Genomic DNA, 21,578 nt, shown 5'->3' with positions numbered 1-21,578 from the left:
CTATTCTATCCTTGCCTGGGGGACCAGCCTCCAGCAGGGCAGGGCTAGAAAGGAATTCACAGTTAAAAAAGGTACTATGACTTTTTTTTATCTGAGGGGGTTAAGGGAAAAAGACACACACTCTCTTGATGGCTTCCTTATTTATTCTTCTGTATTCTGATTCTATAATCTCTTTTCTCATAACTATCCAGAAATGTCCCTTTTGTCTCTCTAGATGTTTTCTTTCTAATTTTCCCATTCTTTTTTTTCTTTCCTTTTCTTTTTTTGGGGGGAGGGTTCATGACAAGGTTTCTCTGTGTTGTTTTGGTGTTTGTCCTAGATCTCACTCTGTAGGCCAGGCTGGCCGCAAATTCACAAAGATCTGCCTGGCTCTGCCTCCCAGTTCTGGGATTAAAGGTGTGTGCCACCACCGCCCGGCCTAATCCTCCCATTCTTGATATTTTCCTTTTAACTCTTTCTAACTCTATCTTTATTCTTTCGCTTACAGCTTATATTCCCCAGCAAAATCTTCCTGGCGATATAAAAATTACAATGTGATTACATTTTATTTTTCAATTAAATGGTTACAACAAATACAAGTAAAAAAATGGCAGGTTTTCCATATCTCTTAACATGATTAAATGTTTTATGTATTACAGCTGAAAAACAAATTATCTCAAGAACCCATGTACATTCATACCCAAGCAACTTGTTTATAGATTAACAGTATAAGCAAGCAAAGTATTCTTTTACTGGCAGGCAGGTTGAATTTTGCAGTTACAAAGAAAGGAACAATCACCTTATTACATATTTTAAAAGGTAGTCTTCTAAGGAATCTCAAAGGAATCATGAATCCAAACCTTTGTATATGAAAAACAATCAGCTCTACTTTAAATCCGTAGGGTACCCACTCATAAATAGTTTTTTTGTTTGTTTGTTGGTTGGTTGGTTTTAAATCAGGAGGTTGATGGCAGAAATGGGTATAAGGAATTAATCATCATCTTTGATCACCAACCAATTCTAGCAAGGAAAGTATGTCAGCTAGTAATAATTGGGCTGCTTTGTATTTTGATCCCTAACCTGAAAGCTATTATCAAAATATCTTAATCTAACCTGAGGTCATCTTAAGGCTTTGTTTCAGCTATGATGCACACTAAAACCTGTGAATGCAACTTTCAACATCAAGATGAAAAGAATTTAAGTGAGCCCTGCTCCTGAGACTCAACTGTTTTCCTTGATCATTAACCTGAACTATATGACCTATGCAGCTCCATAGTTGAAACTCATAGGCCCTAGCTAGGCGGCATATCCTTGTATATACTTTCAATCATAAAACTCTGTTTAAACTAATATTATTATTATCAATTAGACAGTATAGCTTAAGAAGAAATCAACTTCATAATAATCCACAAGAAAAATTCCTAGCAATCCACAGGTAAAATGCCCAATACAACAGGATGTATCCATGTGATAAACACACTACATTACAAACAGTAGGGATCTCCCCACAACAGTTCACACTGGGCCAGATACTAGAGAAAGATGGCAGCAGCAAACATGTAAATGCACAACAGAAGCAAAAGACATTCTGGAGTCTGTGGTCGCTGGGCCTTGCCTATCCGAAATTCACCCATCAGGGATTTTCCTCCTGCAGGGCTGACACCTGGATTTCAATTGCCACCTGCTGCAACTCTGACACAGCCCCCAGCACTATCCTATTTAATTATATGAAGGAGATGAAGGAAGGAGACTCAGGAAATATTAGCAGCATTTGAAGAGAATTTTTCTATTTTGCTTTTTGTTCTTCTATTCACCTTACATCATTTATGCTACTTTTTCAATGAAAATCTTTGATGAAATAGAATAGATAATTTCTTTTGTTTTTTCCAATAGAGATCTTTTAAACTACACATCCTCTTGGATATGTAGAAGCTTTATGTATATTTTAATGTCTGTTTAGTCTTTTAGAATTCAGGCTATGACTTGGAGTATGACTCAGTACTAGAATGCCTTCACAGCATGCAGAAAGCCTGAGTTTGGTCCCTTAAACACCAAAAAATAACCAACCAAAATTCAGTTTTAAATTTCAGTTAACATTTTTAAAAAGTGTTTTCATTTCAAATTGTATTTGATGAAGTACATAGTGCAAAATTTATTATACTCCCTATTTATGAAATTTACAAGCAAGATAAAATAACATTAATTTGCTTTTTACCATTTTAATGTGTATTTTACTTAGAGAGACTAAGAGAATATTATATCAGGTTTTATCCATCACTTCTGATGATCAGGGCATAGACAAAAGGATTCAGAAGTTCTAAAACTTTCCACGGAAAATAATCATTTATTTTCTTTATAGTTGACGTTGCATTTATATTTTACAAGTAGATTTTGAAATTTTTAAGAGGAAATACGTTAACTATATTTTTTTACCTTGAAACAGCAATGAAATGCAATATGTAGTTTGTATTCTGAAACCTAAATTCTCTTTGTTTCATGTAAGGTATTCTTTAAGTTAACTGGAAAGTATTTTTGAATGATTACTAAATACAAACAGTGCTTAGGCAGCCATTGGCTCATCATGGGCGCAGCTTCTATTTCTGGAACACTCAGTCTCACAGCAGATGCCCTATTCCTCTGGTTCTTACAATCATTTTCCCCTCTCTTCTGCAACAAACCCTGAGCCTTAGGTGCAGCGGTTCTGCGATGGATATATCCACTGGGACTGGGCTCCACAATGCTGGATTTCCATCCACTGCAGTTTCAGTAATGGTCTCTTGCCTTAATAAAGGATGAGACTACACTCATCTGTGGTTATAAAGACAGATGTTTAGAAGTCTGACCAACATGACTACCTAAACATGAACTGAGTGAGAAAAACACCTATAGATGCCTCAACATTAGACAAAGAACTACAGGCAACTGAGGAATGCTGAGATCTGGAGAAATAGTCTTCCACAAGGAGAAGCACACCGATTGGTTAGCAAATTCCAAATGATCAATCCTGTAAAAAAAAAAGAAAAAGAAAAAGAGACATATGAACTGAGCAGGCTATATTTGTGCCTTTAGGAATATATCTATGTATATATGTATGTATGTATGTATGTATATGTGTATATGTACATGAGTGTATGTATGGATATGTAAAGAATTAGAGACCATAGCTTTGAAAGAGATCAAGGGAAGTGTATGGAAAGATATGGAGAGAGCAAACAAAAGGGGGAAATGATGTAATTATACTAGTTTCAAAAAAATTTTTAAATGTAAAAAAGAATAATGTTAACTCAATGTATTTATTAGTTTTATACATTTTAACTAAAATAGAATTATAACACTCACCCCTTTCCTTTTCTTCCTTCCACACCTCCCATTTCTCTTCCCACTTTCATGTCCATAGTCTATTTATTTTATTATTATTTTACATATATATGATAGATGAACAAGTACGTAACAGCAATCTGCTGAACTTACTTATCTATTGCACATAACAGACCTATGTTTAATGTACATTTACAGAATGCCACATATATATACATCCATGTATATTGATAAACATTTTACCAGTGAAACCAAGGCATTTTAAAAATTAAATCTTTTTATCAAGAGTTTTTAGTTGTATGTCATACTTTATTGGAAACTTGAAGTTCAATTCTGTGTCCTAATCAGAGTTTTTTAAAATTAAGCATAATAAGCAGTATTTTCACAGCCATTTTATTTTATTAACTCTTTAATAAATACATTTGGCTTCTGGACATTTTTTACATGTGCTTTTTTAATCTATGACTCTTGTTCAGTAAAACATTTTTAATTTAAGAAAATGTAAAATGTTTCATATGTAGATATTTATATTTATATGTATTACACATATATAGATATAGATATATATACAAATTTGTAACAGTCAGAAATCAACACCTGAAAATTACCATTCATGATCTCAACAGAGTGTTTCATTGCCATGTATTAGTGAAGATCCATTTTGTTAACATACATTCTTCAAGCTAAACTGCTTTGTTAGCTGTCACAGGATTATTCATCTGAAAAAGGTTTTTGCAACAATAAGCTGTTACTATGCCTGTAGGTATACGTTTTAAATACTACTTTCTTAAGATCATTGTTGGCCATCTGATCTAGAACTCTCATCCAGTCACTGATGGAAGCAGATGCAGAAATCCATGGCCAGGCCCCAGGTGGAGCTCCAGGAGTCCAATCCGTGAGAGAGAGGAGGGATTATATGAGCAAAAGATATTGAGACCATGATTGGAAAAAGCACAGGGACAAATAGCCAAACTAGTGGAAATGCATGAACTGTGAACCAATGACTGAGGAGTCCCCATGGAACTGGACCAGGCCCTCTGAATAAGTGAGACAGTTGATTAGCTTGAACTGTTTGGGAGGCCCCCAGACAATGGGACTGGTAGTTGGTTTTCTCCTCCCACTACAAGGTTCTTCAGGGTCAAACTGTGGTTGTCAGGCTTAGCAGCAAGTGCCTGCATTCATTGAGCCATCTATGGACTGCCAAGCAATCATTTTAAAGTTATATCCTGTTAACATTAAGCCATGTTTAAACTCATTAAGAACTATATATTGCCAGGTGGTGGGGGCTCATGCCTTTAATCCCAGCACTCGGGAAGCAGAGCCAGGCAGATTTCTGTTAGTTTGAGGCCAGCCTGATCTACAGAGTGAGATCCAGGACAGGTACCAAAACTACACAGAGAAACCCTGTCTTAAAAAAAAAAGTATATATCAATTCAAGGAAATAAGGAATCTTAAGTCTTTCTTTAAAAATATGTATTTCATTTTATATTTTGTATAGATGTATATGCTTACATATGGGCATTTATTTATAAACAACTTAATGCAAACATTTTAAGAGGTCATGTAATAATTCTGTTCTATTTTAAATTTTTATGACATTATTGCATATTTTATTTGTTTATTGAGGAGGTATCCACTCAGTCAGCACACAGACTGGGGAGCAAGAAGGACACTTAGGACAAGATAGCAAGTAGGTCTGCTGAGAACCCATTCTAGTCTTCGTCACTGGAGAAATTTCAGTGAGCATATGAGAAGAAAGTATTCTTTACTGTTTGTGTAGAATGTTCCATGCATGTCTACTAGGTCCATTTTATTCATAAAATTATTTAACTCCAACATTTCTATTTAGTTGCATCTAAATAATCTGCTTATTGTCAAGAGTGAGGTTTTGAAATCAGCCACAGTCTCTGAATGAGAGTCAATACATGATTTTAGCTGTGAACTTGGTTGCCCTTGGGTTTGGAGCACAACAGTTTAAAATTGTAATATCTTTTTGGTAGATTGTTCTGTTAATGATATATAGAGATATTCCCGATCTTCCCTGATTAGTTTTGGTTTGTAATTTGTTTTGTCAGATGTTAAAATCGCTACATCTACTTGCTTCTTGGTTTCATTTGCTTGGTATACTTTTTTTCCAATCTTTTACTCTAAAGTGATATCTGTCCTTGATGATGAACTATGTTTCTTGGGTGCAATAGAAAGGTAGATACTGTTTTCTAATCCAATTTGCTAATCTGTGCATTTTATTGGGGAATTGAGACAATAAATATTGAGCATCATTAATGATTACTGTCCACTAATTCCTGTTGTGCTGTGGCAGAATACTATTAACTTTCTGCCTAAAAATACTTATAACACATATATGTTTGTCTATACACATATACACACAGTTTAAATAAAATATATTCATCTGAGAAGACAATGCTCCCTCAAGAGCCACAGATAATCTAAGAAAAACTCAACAGCAAGCCTGAGAAGCCCTCTTCCAAGGTGTTTGTCAGGATGTCCAAGAAACTCCCAAAACAGTAGTAGATATTGCTGTTGCTCTTACTTTCCATAGGTGGAAAGTATGTCCCTATCGCTAAAGACACAGCCAAGCACCAGCTGAGCTCCAGGAGTCCGTTTGAAGAGAGGAAAGAGGGACTCTATGAGCTAGGGGTATCAAGATCACGCTGGGGAAATATACAGAGACAAACGAACCAAGCTAGTAGGAACTCATGAACTTTAGAACAATAGCTGTGGAACCTACCGAGACTAGGTCCTCAGCATAAACAACACAGTTGTGTAGTTTTGTATGCTTAAGGGGCCCCTGGCAGTGGGATCAGGATCTATCCCTGGTACAACTTTTTTCCATGACTTCTAGATTCTTCTATGAGAATATACAACAATTTCTCTAAATTTTCAAAATCAAAAAATGTTTATAATTATACCTCCTTTTTCTATTATGGTGACTAATGAAAATGAGTATACAAGCACTAGACATTGTAACAATTAATAATACTGAACAAAGTCTAAATTTAGATGTCCATAGCTCATTGAAGAAAATAATCCCAAAATTAAGGACTGCCAAGATGGCCCAGTAGATAAAAGCGCCACACTATTCCTGTAAGATGTCCTCTGACCTCCACATGCATGCTGTGGTGCCCCTGCACATAAAATAAATAAATAAAATACAAAAATGATTCCAATATTCATCCCTAAATCACAATTTCATTAATAGTTTCCTTTGACTCATTTATATAGAGCATTATAGCTTTTGAGAAAGCAAATAAGAGAAATATTTCCACAATTTATTCAGCTGCAGTTGCCTTAGTGATAGATTGACACACTGGGAATACAAACACAGACCTGCAAAGTAATTATCTCCAAAGAAATAATCTTCATGTGATACAATATTATTTAACACTTGCCACAGTGTCTCTATGATGGTCTTGAAATGAATTTTTAATTTTTTTCATTTCAGTGTGTGTGTGGTGGGGATTAATGTATGTGTATTCAATTCACATGCATGTGCCCATACAGGCATGTATAGAGGCCAGAGCCTAACATCAGGATGGCTTTCCTGATGACTTGACCTAACTTGTGAGATATAATCTCTTATTGAACTGGAAGCTCCCTGTTTGTGCTTGGCTGGCTGCCCAGTGCGTGAGATTCCAGGAACAGCATCCCTAGGTTACAGACACACTATATTCAGTTTTTATGTTGGTTTTGGGGATCCAAACTCATGTTTTGATGTTTACATAGCAAGCACACTACCCACTGTGCCAACCCCAGTCCCCAAAGTGATTATTTTTAATGTAACAAACACTATGGTACTTTACATCATTATATTTGTAAAAATGAAATTTTTAGATGGAAATTATACTATGATAGTCCTTGACGGTCTAGTAATCACTGTATAACCTAGGCCTGCCTGTTAGTTTTGACAATCCTCCTGCCTCAGCATCTTAAGTAAAGATGTACTTTTAAGATAAGATCTCACAATATAAAAAATCTGAGTTGAACTTGTCATCTTCTTAACTCAGTTCCCAAGTAGGCCACAACCTCCATCTAATAAACTTGTTTTAGTTCAGTGATAAATATGAAAAGCTTATAGGAGTTTTTAAGTTGCTTTGCATGTTTTTAAATTGTTTGTTCTTTTCCTTGGGGACACCATCCCCTTAGATTTCCTTCAGAGAGGCCTTTGTACTGTTTAAATAATTAGAGGCTGGTATTAGGTAATTTCCAGCAGATAATTTCAGCTATCATAATTTTTAAGAAATTATGTGCAGTTGGATTAGTTAACGATATATGTGTTGTCTCATGAATTATCTAGTATTTTTAAAACAGTTTAAAAGAAATCCTTGTAATCTAAAACATGAGTTGAGATGCTCAGAGATATGATTGCAAGTAAATATCACTGATTTAAAAATTCACATCTTAACAGTCTGTTTTAATTAACCTGAAAGATTCTTTTATGCTAATCTCCTGTAACAAAATTAAATACATTTTTTAATGATTATATTTGCCTTTAAGTATGGTTGTTCATATACTCAAGAAAAGATGATGCTTACATGTTCTTTAATGGTAAGTTAAATAGCAAAATTAGTTTCCTTTAAAACATTTCAGCATAATTTACTCATAACAAAACAAAATAACAAGACAACATGAGCTTGGAGGGGAGAAGGGGCAGGATACTAAAGGGAAAAAGAGGGCAGTGATGAATGAATATCATCAATAGACCTTGTATAAATTCATGGAGTTTCCAAAGAATGAAACACACTGTTAAAAATTTTAAAGAATAATTATATACAAAATGAACTTACATAAAATGGAAATAATCCAGTCATGAAACTTTGTTTGTTTTTTTTTTCTTTTTCATTTTATAAAGCACTAGTAATTACTCACCTATGTTACAACTCGTGAAATGAAGGGTCAAGTATGATTCATTTATTTGCATCAGAATTTCTAGTTTTTCATTTTAAACCAGAAACCACACTGGAGAATTGTGGAGAATATTGTCATACTCCTGTTAGCTAATTAGAGAAAAGCTAGGCAGTGTTAGAAGTCATTCAAACATGAAAGGATAGAACGTGTATTTTCCAAGAACATCAAAATATACATCTTTTAGTTACATTGTTAAATATTTTTTACAAGTCCTTTGGAAATGTTGATTGTGAACAATGTATATTTGGGCAAGCATAACTTACTGATAATTTCTAATTGCTAAATTCAGTTGTTGAATATCTGCTTTCTTGGTTTGAAAATAGTTGGATACCCACATTTAATGGCAGAAATGCTAAATGTATTTTGCTGAGAAAGAAGATGGATATATTTGCAAAGAGAAAAGTACCAAGTGACAACCGGGTCAAGGAATGAGGTAATGCTCTAAATCCATTTTTAAAACTCTATTTTGGATGTATCTTCCCTATAATTTCTATAAGACACAAGCAGGCTTCCTGGTCTCTGGCTCTTGTAATTTATTTGCCCCTATTCTGAGAATTTCCCTGAGCCTTAGGTGTAAGAGTTTTATTGTAGATGTATCCATTGAGGGCTGGACACCCCATGTTCTCTGTATTTTGACCACATGTGGTTTTCTGTGATGGTCTCTATGCACTGCAAATAGAAGTTTCTTTGGTGATGTGTGAGAATTACACTTATCTGCGGGTGTAAGGATAACATTCACAAGGCAGTTAGTAATAATGCAGGTCTAGCAAATTGACTGTGGTAGGCTCTCCTCTAAGATCCATGACCTCACTACCCCTGGGTGATTGGCTAGGTTTCCAGTACCAGGCATGATTTCCTTCCTGGTGAGTGGACATTAAGTCCAATTACAGAGCTGTTGGTTACCCCTAAGATATGAATGCTACTATTTCTTCTACTATGTTGCAGGGCTGGTCATTGTTGGGGTTCGTAAACATCAAAGTTGGATAGGACTACTGATTGCTTCTCCCCTACTTGGCAGTTTTCAAAAACAAGCAAAGGAAAATGGACCACGAATTTTAGAGGGACTAGGGGAAGTACATGAAAAGGGCTGAAGGGAAAAAGTGGAAGGGGGCAACAATGTAATTATGTTCTAATTAAAAAATTTAAAATATAAGAAAAATGTTCTGTATTCAGCAATGCAATAACAGAAAATTCCTAAAACTGAAAAAGGTTTGGATTGACAAAACATAATAAAAGATCAGTAATACAACTAGATATTTTGGTTTCAAAAAGTCAAAGTATATTTTGAATTTCCCTAACCTGGTTATGTTCAAGTTTTCTTAGAAATAATTTAATAATAATACAAATTAATAACCAAGGCTTAATTGGGATAGAATAAAAATGATAGACCTTAATTTTAACTGAAAGCATGATTAGATAAATCAGTCGGGATACTTACAGTTGTTTCTTTCCAGTATGAAAATATGAGGGCAATAAAAGAAGATTTATTTGATCTTTCTCTTGGATAAAATATTTCTAAGATTGACTGGACTTCCACTCATAATATAATCGAAGTATAGATTAAATGTTACTGTTAGGAATTTCACTTTTGAGTGTTACCATTTTTGTAGGCATTTGGGATATCTTGGGCACATAAAATTTTCAGACATTTAGAAAGGATATAATTTATACAAAGTTCTTTAGAATTCTGCAACTGAAATACTGTTGGATATTTTAAATAAATTGTGTATTTAGTGATGTTCTTACATTAAACTAAATAATAAAATTATTTTTAAAACTATTTAAAGAATTGCACTTTTCTGTTTCTGCTCTCTTCCCTCCGTGCAGTCTCTGTGTTTCTCGGGCCCTCTCGCTCCCTCTCCCTCTCCCTACCTCTCTTTCTCTCTCCCTTTCTCTCTCTCTCTCTCTCTCTCTCTCTCTCTCTCTCTCTCTCTCCCAATAAAGTTCAAAAAGGTAAAAAAAAAAAAAAGTGGCTTAGCATTAAATATAATTATATTTTATCTTTTACTTAAGGTCATGGCATTTAACCTATAATTTAACCCATACATAACCTTGACATTCAAGTGTTTGTTGTTTTCAGAAACAGATAATTTTACCCTATTAATTCAAAAAATATTTTTATTAATATATGTATTCAAACTTTTTTAACTGTGCAGTTATAATTGTTTCCTATTATATATAACATTTCATTCTAAAGGCCAAACCAAATCTGTAAAAAGTAATAGATTTGTCTATCAGTTAATTATCTGGGATAAGTAATTTTAAAAGGAAAATTATTTATTCTTGAGAACACTTCATATTATGATTAATAAGTCCTTTGATTCCAATTTATTGAAGTTAGAAAATACATTTTGAAGAACTCTTAGTTTTCATTGTACGTATGTTCTTCCTAGCCTTGTAGGTTACTTGGGCTCTTCAAATATTTTGTTATTACTGTTACTTGTATGTGGGTGGAGGTATGTGTCTCCATATATGCTCTGTATATGGTCAGAGGAAAACTTTGGAGAGTCACTTTTCTGCATCTACCTTTGGTTCCCTGGCTCACACTCAGGGTCACCAGATTGTGGGGCCAGCGTTTTATATTCTTCCCCAAACCATCACACTGGACCCAGTAATTTTTTATTCAAACTGGCTACTTAAGTTTTAATCAACACATATGTCATAGAAACACACACACACAAAAAAAACCCCAGAAAGCAAAAACAATCCTGAATAATAAAAGAACTGCTGGAGGTAGCACCATCCCTGATTTCAAGTTCTACTACAGAGCTGTAGTAATAAAAACAGGCTGGTATTGGCCCAAAAAACATAGATCAATGAAATCAAGTTTCAGATCCAGACATAAATCCATATACTTATAGACAGCTGTTTTTTGTTTTGTTTTGTTTTGTTTTTTAAATAAAGAAGCCAGAAATACACACTGGAAAAATGATAGCATCTTCAAAAAATAGTGCTGGACAAACTGGATGTCTGCATATCGAAGAATGCAAATAAATCTATGCATACCACCCTGTACAAAGCTCAGCTTCAAATGGATCAAAGACCTTGAAATAAAAACCAGATACACTGAATGTAACAAAAGAGAAAGTAGGAGGTAGCCTGAAATCACTGGCATGGAAAAAGACTTCTGAACAGAACACCACTAGAACAGGCACTAAGATCAACAATTAATATATGGGACCTCATGAAACTGAAGCTTATGTACTTATAAGGACATGGTCATTTTTAGGTCAGCCTACAGAATGGGAAAAGATTTTTACAAATTATATATCTGATAGAAGGATATATCCAACACACATAAAGAACTCGGAAAATATATATCATGAAAACAAATAACCCAATTTTAAAAATGGGGTACAGATCTAACAAGAGAATTCTCAAAAAAGGACGCAATTGCCTGAGAAACACTAAAAGAAATATTCAATACTTTTATCCATCAGGAAAATGTAAAACAAAAACATATTACATCCTTCAAAATGTTCAAGACCAATAAAACAAATGACAGCTCATGCTGGCAAGAATATGGAGTAAGGGAATCATTCATCCATTGCTGGTGGGAGTGTCAACTGATATAAGTTAATTTTCCCAGTATAAAATGATCAATGATAGAATAAAAATTCCAAGAGATCTCTGATATCAATTTTAAAATTCTAATAAGCGTGTTGTATTAACGGTATAATGTTTATTACATTCTATTTTTTCATCTATAATAATCCAACTAAATTCATTTGCTGCTGTCCTTTCACCATTGGCATTGGGATACACTAAGAACATACACTTGCAAATGTAAAATGCTATCTGAATGTTGTAGTCCCATTCAAGTAATACATACTTTCTATACCAACTCTTCTTTCGGTTAAGAGTCACTTACTGGAAATTAAGTAGTTACTGAAGATGCCAGAAAATAAAAGGCATAAAGAGATATTACCAATTTGTGTTTTTGTCTCATTACATGGGGAAAATAGGTTTCAAATTAAGAACCTATAGGTGGGTAGATACCACAGGAAGAGGTAATACATTTTTTGTTTCTTGTTTTATTTTTATGATCTTGATTACAAATGACAAAATTTTGATGTTTAAAACAATTATTTGATGTTTTGCATTTTTGGTAAATCGGGTTGTAATTATTTAATCAGATCTTTCAATTATTTTATATTGAACTATTATTTACTTTGTCATTTAAACTTAGATATCTTGATTTTTATTCCTCTACTATGTTGTCTGTATTTCGGAGAAAAGCTGAGAGAGGTAACAAGACTTATACTATAGTGAGAAATTTAGAAGTTACTAAGTAAGCTATAGATTCAAATTCATTATACTGGTATAATTATCCTTAGATAAATAAATAATCTGGTATTTAGTGAATTATTTTTGATTCCCAATGCAAAGCTGTTTACTTATGTAACAGATCATTGATAATTAGTTACAATTTACTCAAAGTTTAAATTGAAAGAGCAGAAAAACTAAGCTCTTATTTGCTCAGATTAATTTCCAATAGTGAGTTGAATTCTCTATTACCTTTAAAGTCTTACTTGGGAATTGTCATATAGTTACCATCATATCTCTAATATCTATGGATATTACAATTGAAAGGGCTGTGTTTAGGAATATGGATCCCATAATTTATTGTTTACTGGATATACACCTACTCATGTGGATTTTAATTTTTGTATCTTTTTATTTCTAGAACCTGAGTGAGATCACAAAGAGAAATGAAGAACCATACAGGACAGATAGAGTTTATCCTTCTTGGACTGACAGATAATTCTCAGTTACAGATTGTAATTTTTTTATCTCTTTTACTGAATTACTTGCTGAGTATGCTAGGGAACTTAACCATCATTGCCCTCACTCTATTAGATCCTCACCTCAAGACACCAATGTATTTTTTCCTCCGTAATTTCTCTTTATTGGAAATTTTATTCACAACTACCTGCATTCCCAGATTCTTAATCAGCATTGCGACCAAGGAAAAGACAATTTCCTATAATGCCTGTGTATGTCAATTGTTCTTTTACATATTCTTGGGGGCCACAGAGTTTTTCTTCTTGGCTACCATGTCCTACGACCGCTATATTGCCATCTGCAAGCCCTTGCACTATACATCCATCATGAGCAGCAAAGTTTGCCATCAACTTGTCCTGGGTTCTTGGGTAACTGGATTCTTAGTGATTTTCCCACCACTGATTATTGGCCTTGACTTAGATTTCTGTGCTTCAAATGTCATCGACCATTTCCTTTGTGATGTTTCTCCTGTCCTACAACTTTCTTGCACAGATACACATTTACTAGAACTAATTGCCTTCAGCTTGGCTCTTATGACACTCATTGTCACGTTAGTAGTAGTAATCCTTTCTTATGCTCACATTGTCAAGACGATTATCAAATTCCCTTCCACTCAGCAAAAGAAAAAGGCCTTTTCCACTTGTTCTTCTCACATGATTGTTGTTTCCCTCACTTATGGGAGTTGCATATTTATCTACATAAAGCCATCAGCAAAAGAAAGAGTTGCTGTGAGCAAAGGAATTGCTGTGCTCAACACTTCAGTGGCCCCTTTGTTAAACCCATTCATTTATACTCTAAGGAATAAGCAGGTTAAACAAGCCTTTGGAGCAGTACTTAGAAGAATATTTTCTGATGAACCTAAAGTATGAAAGGAACTTTAGGCATTAAACTAATTAAACTAATTTGAATTTTTTATTTTAATAATACATATCTAAAATTTAGTTATTTGTGTAATTTTAATTTGTCCAAGGTTAGAAATTAATCAATGTATGTGCATTTTAATTATAATTTTCTTTTATTCAAGATGAAAATCTTTCAATGCTAGAAATTTAAAATCCAAAATTGCTTTGATCTAAAGGCATATATTAATTCAATAAACACAAATAATTAAACAACTGTTACTTAAAAGAAATGTACATTATCACTCTTAAGTTTTATCCTTTAAAAGCCTTTGCTAATTATAACTTTGTAATTATTCTACATGCTGTAAGTGATCCAAGAAGGATTACTCCTTAAAAATAATTTTATGGGTTAGTTTATGAAGTGATATTTTAAAAAAAGAAAACACTATTTCCTGTTAATTGAAAAATGTAGTTCAGTTATATGGTATTTTATTATTTGTATTAGATAAAGTTTAAATTGCATAGAGAATAAAATATTATTTAGTAAATAGAGCGTTGACTTCACATGGTCTTCTTTAGGTTTGGTACCATTGCTGAAAGTAGTCCTTTGCCCATGAAGACTGATGCTAACCTGGTTTACAAATGAATCTCACAAATCTCACAACCACAAAGGCCAACAATCTCAGGGTGTACTCAGGCTCATGAGACCGCTGGTCGTGATTAGGACTGGTATAGGTGCTTGCCATACCTCATCTTAGTGTGGTGTGGGGCAGCTCTAGAGGATACAGTTTTCCTCACTGATATAAAAGTAGCTGTGCTGTCCAAGACTAGAGAGGCTATAGAGTCTGCTGGCCATCAAGCTCTGTTGGGCTGTACCAAAGTCTAACAGCCACAACAATCTACGTAATCACTAGAAGAGGAAGAGTGCTCTAAGTCAAAATAAATCTGTCCCGGTGAACTTCAGGATTCAACCAGTTAGAGCACCCAATGGAAAACTCTGACCTAGGAATGAAAGGCTTTGGGTTTTCTTTGGAGAAGGACAATAGGGATGCCTGGTTCTGAATTGCAAAGCACAGTCAGCAGGAGCTTTCATTCCTTGCTCCCTGGCAAGTAGTGTCTTGCTCTCCACGTCCCCCGTCCCCCGCCCCCCCCCCCCGCTCCGCTCCCCCCCTCCCCCCGCTGTGTCTGAGGTTGGGAGAAGGACAATGGAAGAATGCAGTAATGTGATTGCTCTGTGGATTCAGGCCTGGAGGCGTTATTGTATTCACCCTCTTGCTGGGTTTCATCATGCCAGGACTGTTATCTATAAGGCATAGACTTAATCCCTTCTCTTCCATAGAGAACATCTCTCTCCACACTGCTCAAACTTGGTAGAGTGAGATGTAGCAAGTTTGCTCCATGCTGCTTTCAATGCATCTTTTGTTGATGTAAGCCAAGACACTCATTCTCAATGTGGCTTACATATGTCTTGTGAAGGAAGTTGGATATGTGGATATCTCTATAAATCAGTGTGCCTGTGTGGAGGCAATACTTGGAGATTCCAAGTATTGATTGCTGTTATAAATAAACTTGCTTCTTCAGGTGGACCCTTTAGCCAGAAAACTTGCTTATTTATCTATTCGTTCTGAGAAGATTTTTGCAGACTCAGGATCACCATCATTACTATGGATAACTTTCAACCTAAGAAATATGTTCATAGCGTTGGGAACATGAACAGAAATCAGCACACTTCCCAGCAGCTGAGAGTGGTGGTAGGGAGACACTGGTCAGTCAAGAGGTCATTTTTTTTCAGCTGCTTCCGAGTTCCTACTATTTTCTAGTTTCTTTGGTGAAGATGACTGAGACCATGTAGTTATTGTGTTCTTATCCAAGCACTTGGAATTTATAACATTTACTTTCCTGATTCATATTTCCTTGGTTCTTCCAGTTCTCATTTGACTCAAATGCTTGTGTCAGATCCTTAACTACTACAAGTATCATGATACTTATTTTATTTAGTTTTGTTTTCTTTAAAAATAAAATCTCCATTCAATACAAAGACATTTGGCAATGAGAACATTGACGAATCCAGTAATAAGATTTAAAAGACCCAAATCAGAAGACTGAGATAATAAAAATTTTAAAAAATATTATTTTTGAGGAATAAAATGAGGAATGAGAGCTAATGATTTGAATAAATAATTTACACAAAAGAAAGATGCAATAAAGATAAATTGCAAGTTTGGGGTCTGAAAAATTGATTCAAATGACTGAGATCAAGTGATGTCCTGGGGGGATACTTAGTAAGCAATAGCCCAGGATATCTTCAGATTAGGGATTCTAATTTTGATGACAGACAGATGTATTTGTAAATGTATTGATGAGAAGAGTTCACTTGCATTCCAAGCCAAACTACAAAGGAGAAGTGATGTTTTTAAGAATATCCATTTCTTTTGTTATAATGTCATTAAATTCCCTCTTTAGGTAAATTATATCTGTGCCCTCCTGATAAAGATCAGAAAGTCAGATGCTTATGCCTTTGACACATGATAAAAGTTTGTCACGCACTGACCTAGAAGTCATTGCTGCAGAATATAACACGATATTCTGAGCTGTTACAGTAGGACAAATAGAGTAAACACAGAAAAAATTAGCAACTTTAGTTTTAGAAATCTATAAATCTATAAACTAGGAAAGAAGAAACAAATAGAAACAGAATAATTGACTATATGTGTCAGTGTATGTGTTTGTATGTGTGTGTGTCTGTGTGTGATTGTGTATGTATATGTGTCTTTCTATATATGTGTGTCTATGTATGAATGTGTGCATGTCTGTGACTGTGTGTATATGTTTGTGTTCTAACTGTCTGTATAGGTGGGTCTGTGTATGTATGTGTATCTGTCATGATTGTCTGTGTATGTTTGTGTGTGCATCTGTCTATCTGTGTGTGTCTTTCTGTCTATGCATATGTCTGTGTGTCTATATGTTTGTGTCTGTCTGTATGTGTGTGTCTGTGTGTATCAGTGTCTGTTTATCTGTATGTGCCAATGCTTGAATATATGTCTATGTGTCTATTGGTGTGCATGTCTGTATATGTGTCTGTGTATGTGTGTGGGTATGTGTGTGTGTCTGTATGTATGTCTGTGTGTCAGTGTTTGTGTGTCTGTGTGTATGTGTTTTAAAACACAGGCATGACTACTTTATGAGAAAATGAGATATTATGTAATAAAAGAGGAAACAAATTATTGAACCCCATAAACACCCTAAATGATAACTTCACCCTTTCAAACAAATAAGACTTTAGTTTTAAAAAATGCTACATGTTATTCCCTTAATTAATGATTAATGAAAGATTAGACAGACATTGCAGCTTCCCTAGACAGGCTTAGCTTGTGCAGTAGTTTAAAAGAAAACAATCTCCAGATGGTTTTAGGAGATGGCATGGGTGGTCAAATATTCCAAATCTAATTTAAGATGAAGTAATCATGAGCATAAACAAGAAATAAAAGAAAGAAGAAAGACAACCCAAAAGGTGAGGGGAAGAGGTAAGAAGTCTAATAATTACAGAAGTCAAAAGAAAAGTGACTTTGAGGTGAAGTGTTTCCAGACAAAGTTTAGAAAAACAATACCCTGTGGAGGTCTTTGAATTGAATTTCCCCTTTTAAGTATGGAAACATGATCACAGGATCCCTATAATCCATATGAGAGTCATCTAGGAGGCTTGAAGATGTTGCTTTGCTTTATCTCCAGAAGAGGGAGCAAACCTGGCCAGGTAGCTTGTGCTTACCTATGGTGTGTGTGGTGTGTGTTACCTCTATAACTACCACACTGAAAAGAGAGGAGGAAACTTCTTTTTTTTTTTATTTGAATTTTGAATTTTTTTTTTTTTTAATCACAGAGGTAGATTTCAAGATATGCCTGATTTTCAGAAAATCCTCTTTGTCCCATAAGATGTTGACACACACTGTATGAGCTGTTTTGATTTACTTTGTTAAAGAAAGACTGCATTTAAAAAAAAAAAAAAAAAAGGATTCCTAATGATAATCTGCTTTACTTATAGATTGGTGGCTAGCTCAATTGTCATCGGAGAGGCTTCACCCATCAAGTAATGGAAACAGATGCAGAGACCTACAGCCAAACATTAGGTGGAGAAGATGAGGAGGATGTGTTGTAGGAGCCAGAGGGGTCAAGGACAGTGCAAGAAACCCCACAGAATCAACTCACATGGGTCTGAGCTATGTCCTCTGCATATATGTTATGGTTGTGTAGCTTGGTCTTCTTGTGGGACTCCTATTAGTGAAAGCAGGGTGTCTTTCACTTGTTTGCTGGTTTGGGGGACTTCTTCCTCATCCTGGGTGGCCTCATCAGCCTTCAACTTGATATGCCATGTTTAGTTGATATCCATGGGAGGCCTGCCCTTTTCTGAATAGAAATGGAGGAGTTGATGGTAGATAGGGCAGAGGAGAGCTAGGATGAGGGAAAGACTGGAGGAGAGGAAGGAGGGGAGACAGCAGTTGGGTTACAAAAAAAATAAATATTGGAGATATTGGGAGGAAACTATTTTCTGGTCTGTTTTTTGATTTCTGCCAAGTATGTTACATTAAAAAAAATAAAGAAAGAATAGATTTGATATGTTTAAGACACAAGCTATCCAAATGTTATTGTTTCTCAAAAAATAATATCTGAATTTGTCATAAAATAAACACATATAAAAAGTTTTAAAGAAAAAGGAAAGACTGCATGAAATTCCTCCAGTGATGAATGATTTAGATGTGAAAAGAACAGCGTTCGCAATAGCAATAAAACCAATCATTCATTTTCTGTGCAATACTCTTATTAGAAGACACTCAGCTTTCTGTTTCATTTGTACAAAAAATATGTCTTCCTACACGTGACACCCCCGGCCACTTAGATATTTTAAGTGATATATTTGCATTATGTTTATATTGTTATATAATATATAATCATTATAGTATGACTGATATGGATAAGATATTATTAAGCTTTATAAAGCAAAGGGCTAATCTTCCATAAGTTGTTAGATCTTGGGCCAGCTAGATGACTCCATGGGTAAAAGTGCTTGTTGTGAAGCCTGGAGACCTGAGTTTGATATCAGGAGCCTAACTAACCCTGGAGGGAGTGTACACCACAGCTGCCTGCAGCCTCCACACCTACACTGTGGTGTGCACACCCACATTCTCTACAACAATAATAATTAAATAAACTCTAGAAAAATTTGTGTACATTTGATATGTCTTTGCTGACTTTTAAAGGTTTTGATATGCATTAGAATTAGATTTACCTTCATTCAATATTTTTCTTTCTGTAGGTATGTGTTCTTTCTGTCCATTCAAGTTAGCTAGGAGGAATTGTCAGCAATAAGCTTGAAAGTCTTGCCTATATCTAGGAAATATTTTCCATTAACAGTCATCTAGAAATATCTCTATCTCAGTTCAACTTCCTGGCTGAAAATATAAAACAAGATATATAAGTGCAGTCAATTATTATGAAAATGATAATTATTTTAATATTGTTGAGTTTAATTGAAATGTTTTTTTTCTTTTATATATCATAGTAATTTTTTTATTTTATATTTAATTTAATTTTACATGTTTTAAGCATTATCACAATATAAAATTTGTGAATTCAGTATAACATCATCTCTTATTTATACCTGAAAAATACCTGCATTCCAAAGAAAGGTAAATGATGTCCTAAGTATTTCAGACTTGTAAATGACAACTACAGAACGTAAGCCCAAGTGGCCTACCTTCAGCACTCAAACACTTATTAAACATCTACTGAGGTAATAATATGATATTCCTTTTATTTGTGCATTCTGAAAAAAGAACTTTGTCTTAAATCATACTTTTTTAAAAAAATGTTTAAAAACTATAAACAAACTAGGTTTAGAAGAAATATCAATGTACTAAATCATTGTACAAAAGTTCCAAAATAACATCATGTTCAATGGAAGAAAATTACATCCTCTTCATACATATTATAGCTTTCAGTGCAGTATGTTTGTGGGATGCCTGAGTGTATAAACAAATGGGTCTATAATTCTTGTACCTGCTATTGGGGATCTTTTCCTTCTGTTCATTTGCCGTGTCTAACTTCAATGTGATGATTTGTGCTTTATTGTATTAATTTTGTTATATTTGGTTGTTATCTCTTAGGGGCCTGTTATTTTCTAATAGGAGACAGAAAGGGAGTAGATCTGGAAAGGAAAAGTAAGTGAGGGGAACTGGGGGGAGTGGGGGGAAGTGAAATTATAATCATGATATTTGTATGAGAAAAGAATAAATTTTTAATAAAAAGGATAAGTAATATAATTATCATTTTTTTTCTAAATAATTATGGATTCATATATAGAAAACTCTAATGAGCATACAAACACATGCACAAACACACACACACACACACACACACACACACACACACACACACAAACACACACACAAATGTAAATCCAGGACCAGCAAATAAATTGCCTCAATAAACTCTAAACAAAATTTCATGTTGTTCAAACATGATGCCCCAAGTTGGATTCCCAGAATTTGTGTAAATGCCAGATGCTGGGGCATGGATCTGTGATACAAGCACTACTATAAAGAGATGAAAGATAGAGGCAAGAAAATTACCCCAAAGCTCATGGTCCTGGAGTACAGAATGAAATAGAATAACCAAGGGAGACCCTGCCTCACCAATGTAGAACAGACACCTGATAGTTAGCCTCTTACCTTCTCAGGTACACCATAAAATATTTGGAAAACCAGAAACAAAATACAGAAAGGGAGAGGGAGAGAGAAAATAATTAAAAAACTGATAAACTCAGTAAAGTTGCAAAATAAAAAATCAAAATACAAAAATCAATAGCAATCTAAACCTGGCACAGACCTGGAATCCCAACTACTTAAAACACTGACTAGCCTGGAAAATTTAGTGAGAATGTACCACAAATCACACTTAAAATAATGTACAGGGATGGATAGTACAGAGGATGGGTGCTTATTTGCAAGGGATGTGTTAGGACCTAGGTTAAATTCCAGTGCTATACATAAACAAAAATCCCATCTAAACAAAGCCAGGTACAGTGGTATACACCTTTAATCCTACTAGTCTGGAGACAGAAACAGACAGACCTCTGAGATACTGAGGCCAGCCTGGTCTACATAGTGAGTTTCAGAACTGCCAGTGATATGGCTACTTTTCACAAAGTGATAAGTGATTTCAATGCAAAATCCTATGAAAATCATGCAGCAGTTTTCACAAAAATAGAAAACAATTCAGTTAATATGGATTGTCAAAAGAGTACACATCAGGAGACATCGTACCTCCTAATTTTAAATGAATGAATGAAACTGCACAGTCGATGTGCCCAATGCACATAAAAAAAATGCAGAAAGCCTACAGGTGTATATGACCTGAAGCAGGGAACTTTCCAGAAAAAAATCCTTGGGGCCATCTTCATAGCAATATACCCTTAGCAGTGTTTCCTCTTCTATGACACAGATGACTCCATCAAGGACACAGTTCAGACACAGATGACTCCAAGAAAGGACACAGTTCAGACACAGGTGACTCCATCAAGGACACAGTTCAGACACAGGTGACTCCATCAAGGACACAGATCAGATATAGATGACCCATCACACCCTTTGATGTGAGAAGCTTCCAGAGAGAATTTGTCCAGAGACACAGGTTTGTCCCTCCTTTAAGAAGTGTTCTTATAAAAATATGTTATAG

General features: G+C 34.7%; 1 protein-coding gene across 1 annotated transcript; it reads left to right on the top strand.

Moving 5' to 3' along the window:
* The first annotated feature begins 12,924 nt into the window (after window positions 1–12,924).
* On the top strand, window positions 12,925–13,877 carry LOC118570919 (olfactory receptor 6C70-like). The gene has a single exon (XM_036169652.1). The coding sequence runs from the start codon at window positions 12,936–12,938 to the stop codon at window positions 13,875–13,877; it is 942 nt and encodes a 313-aa protein (XP_036025545.1). The 5' UTR covers window positions 12,925–12,935.
* The last annotated feature ends 7,701 nt before the right edge of the window (window positions 13,878–21,578 follow it).

This window comes from Onychomys torridus, chromosome 20 (assembly GCF_903995425.1).
Source record: "Onychomys torridus chromosome 20, mOncTor1.1, whole genome shotgun sequence".
Classification (NCBI taxonomy): Eukaryota; Metazoa; Chordata; class Mammalia; order Rodentia; family Cricetidae; genus Onychomys; species Onychomys torridus.
The sequence above is the reverse complement of the archived record's forward strand: the minus strand, read 5'-3'. Positions and strand labels throughout refer to the sequence as shown.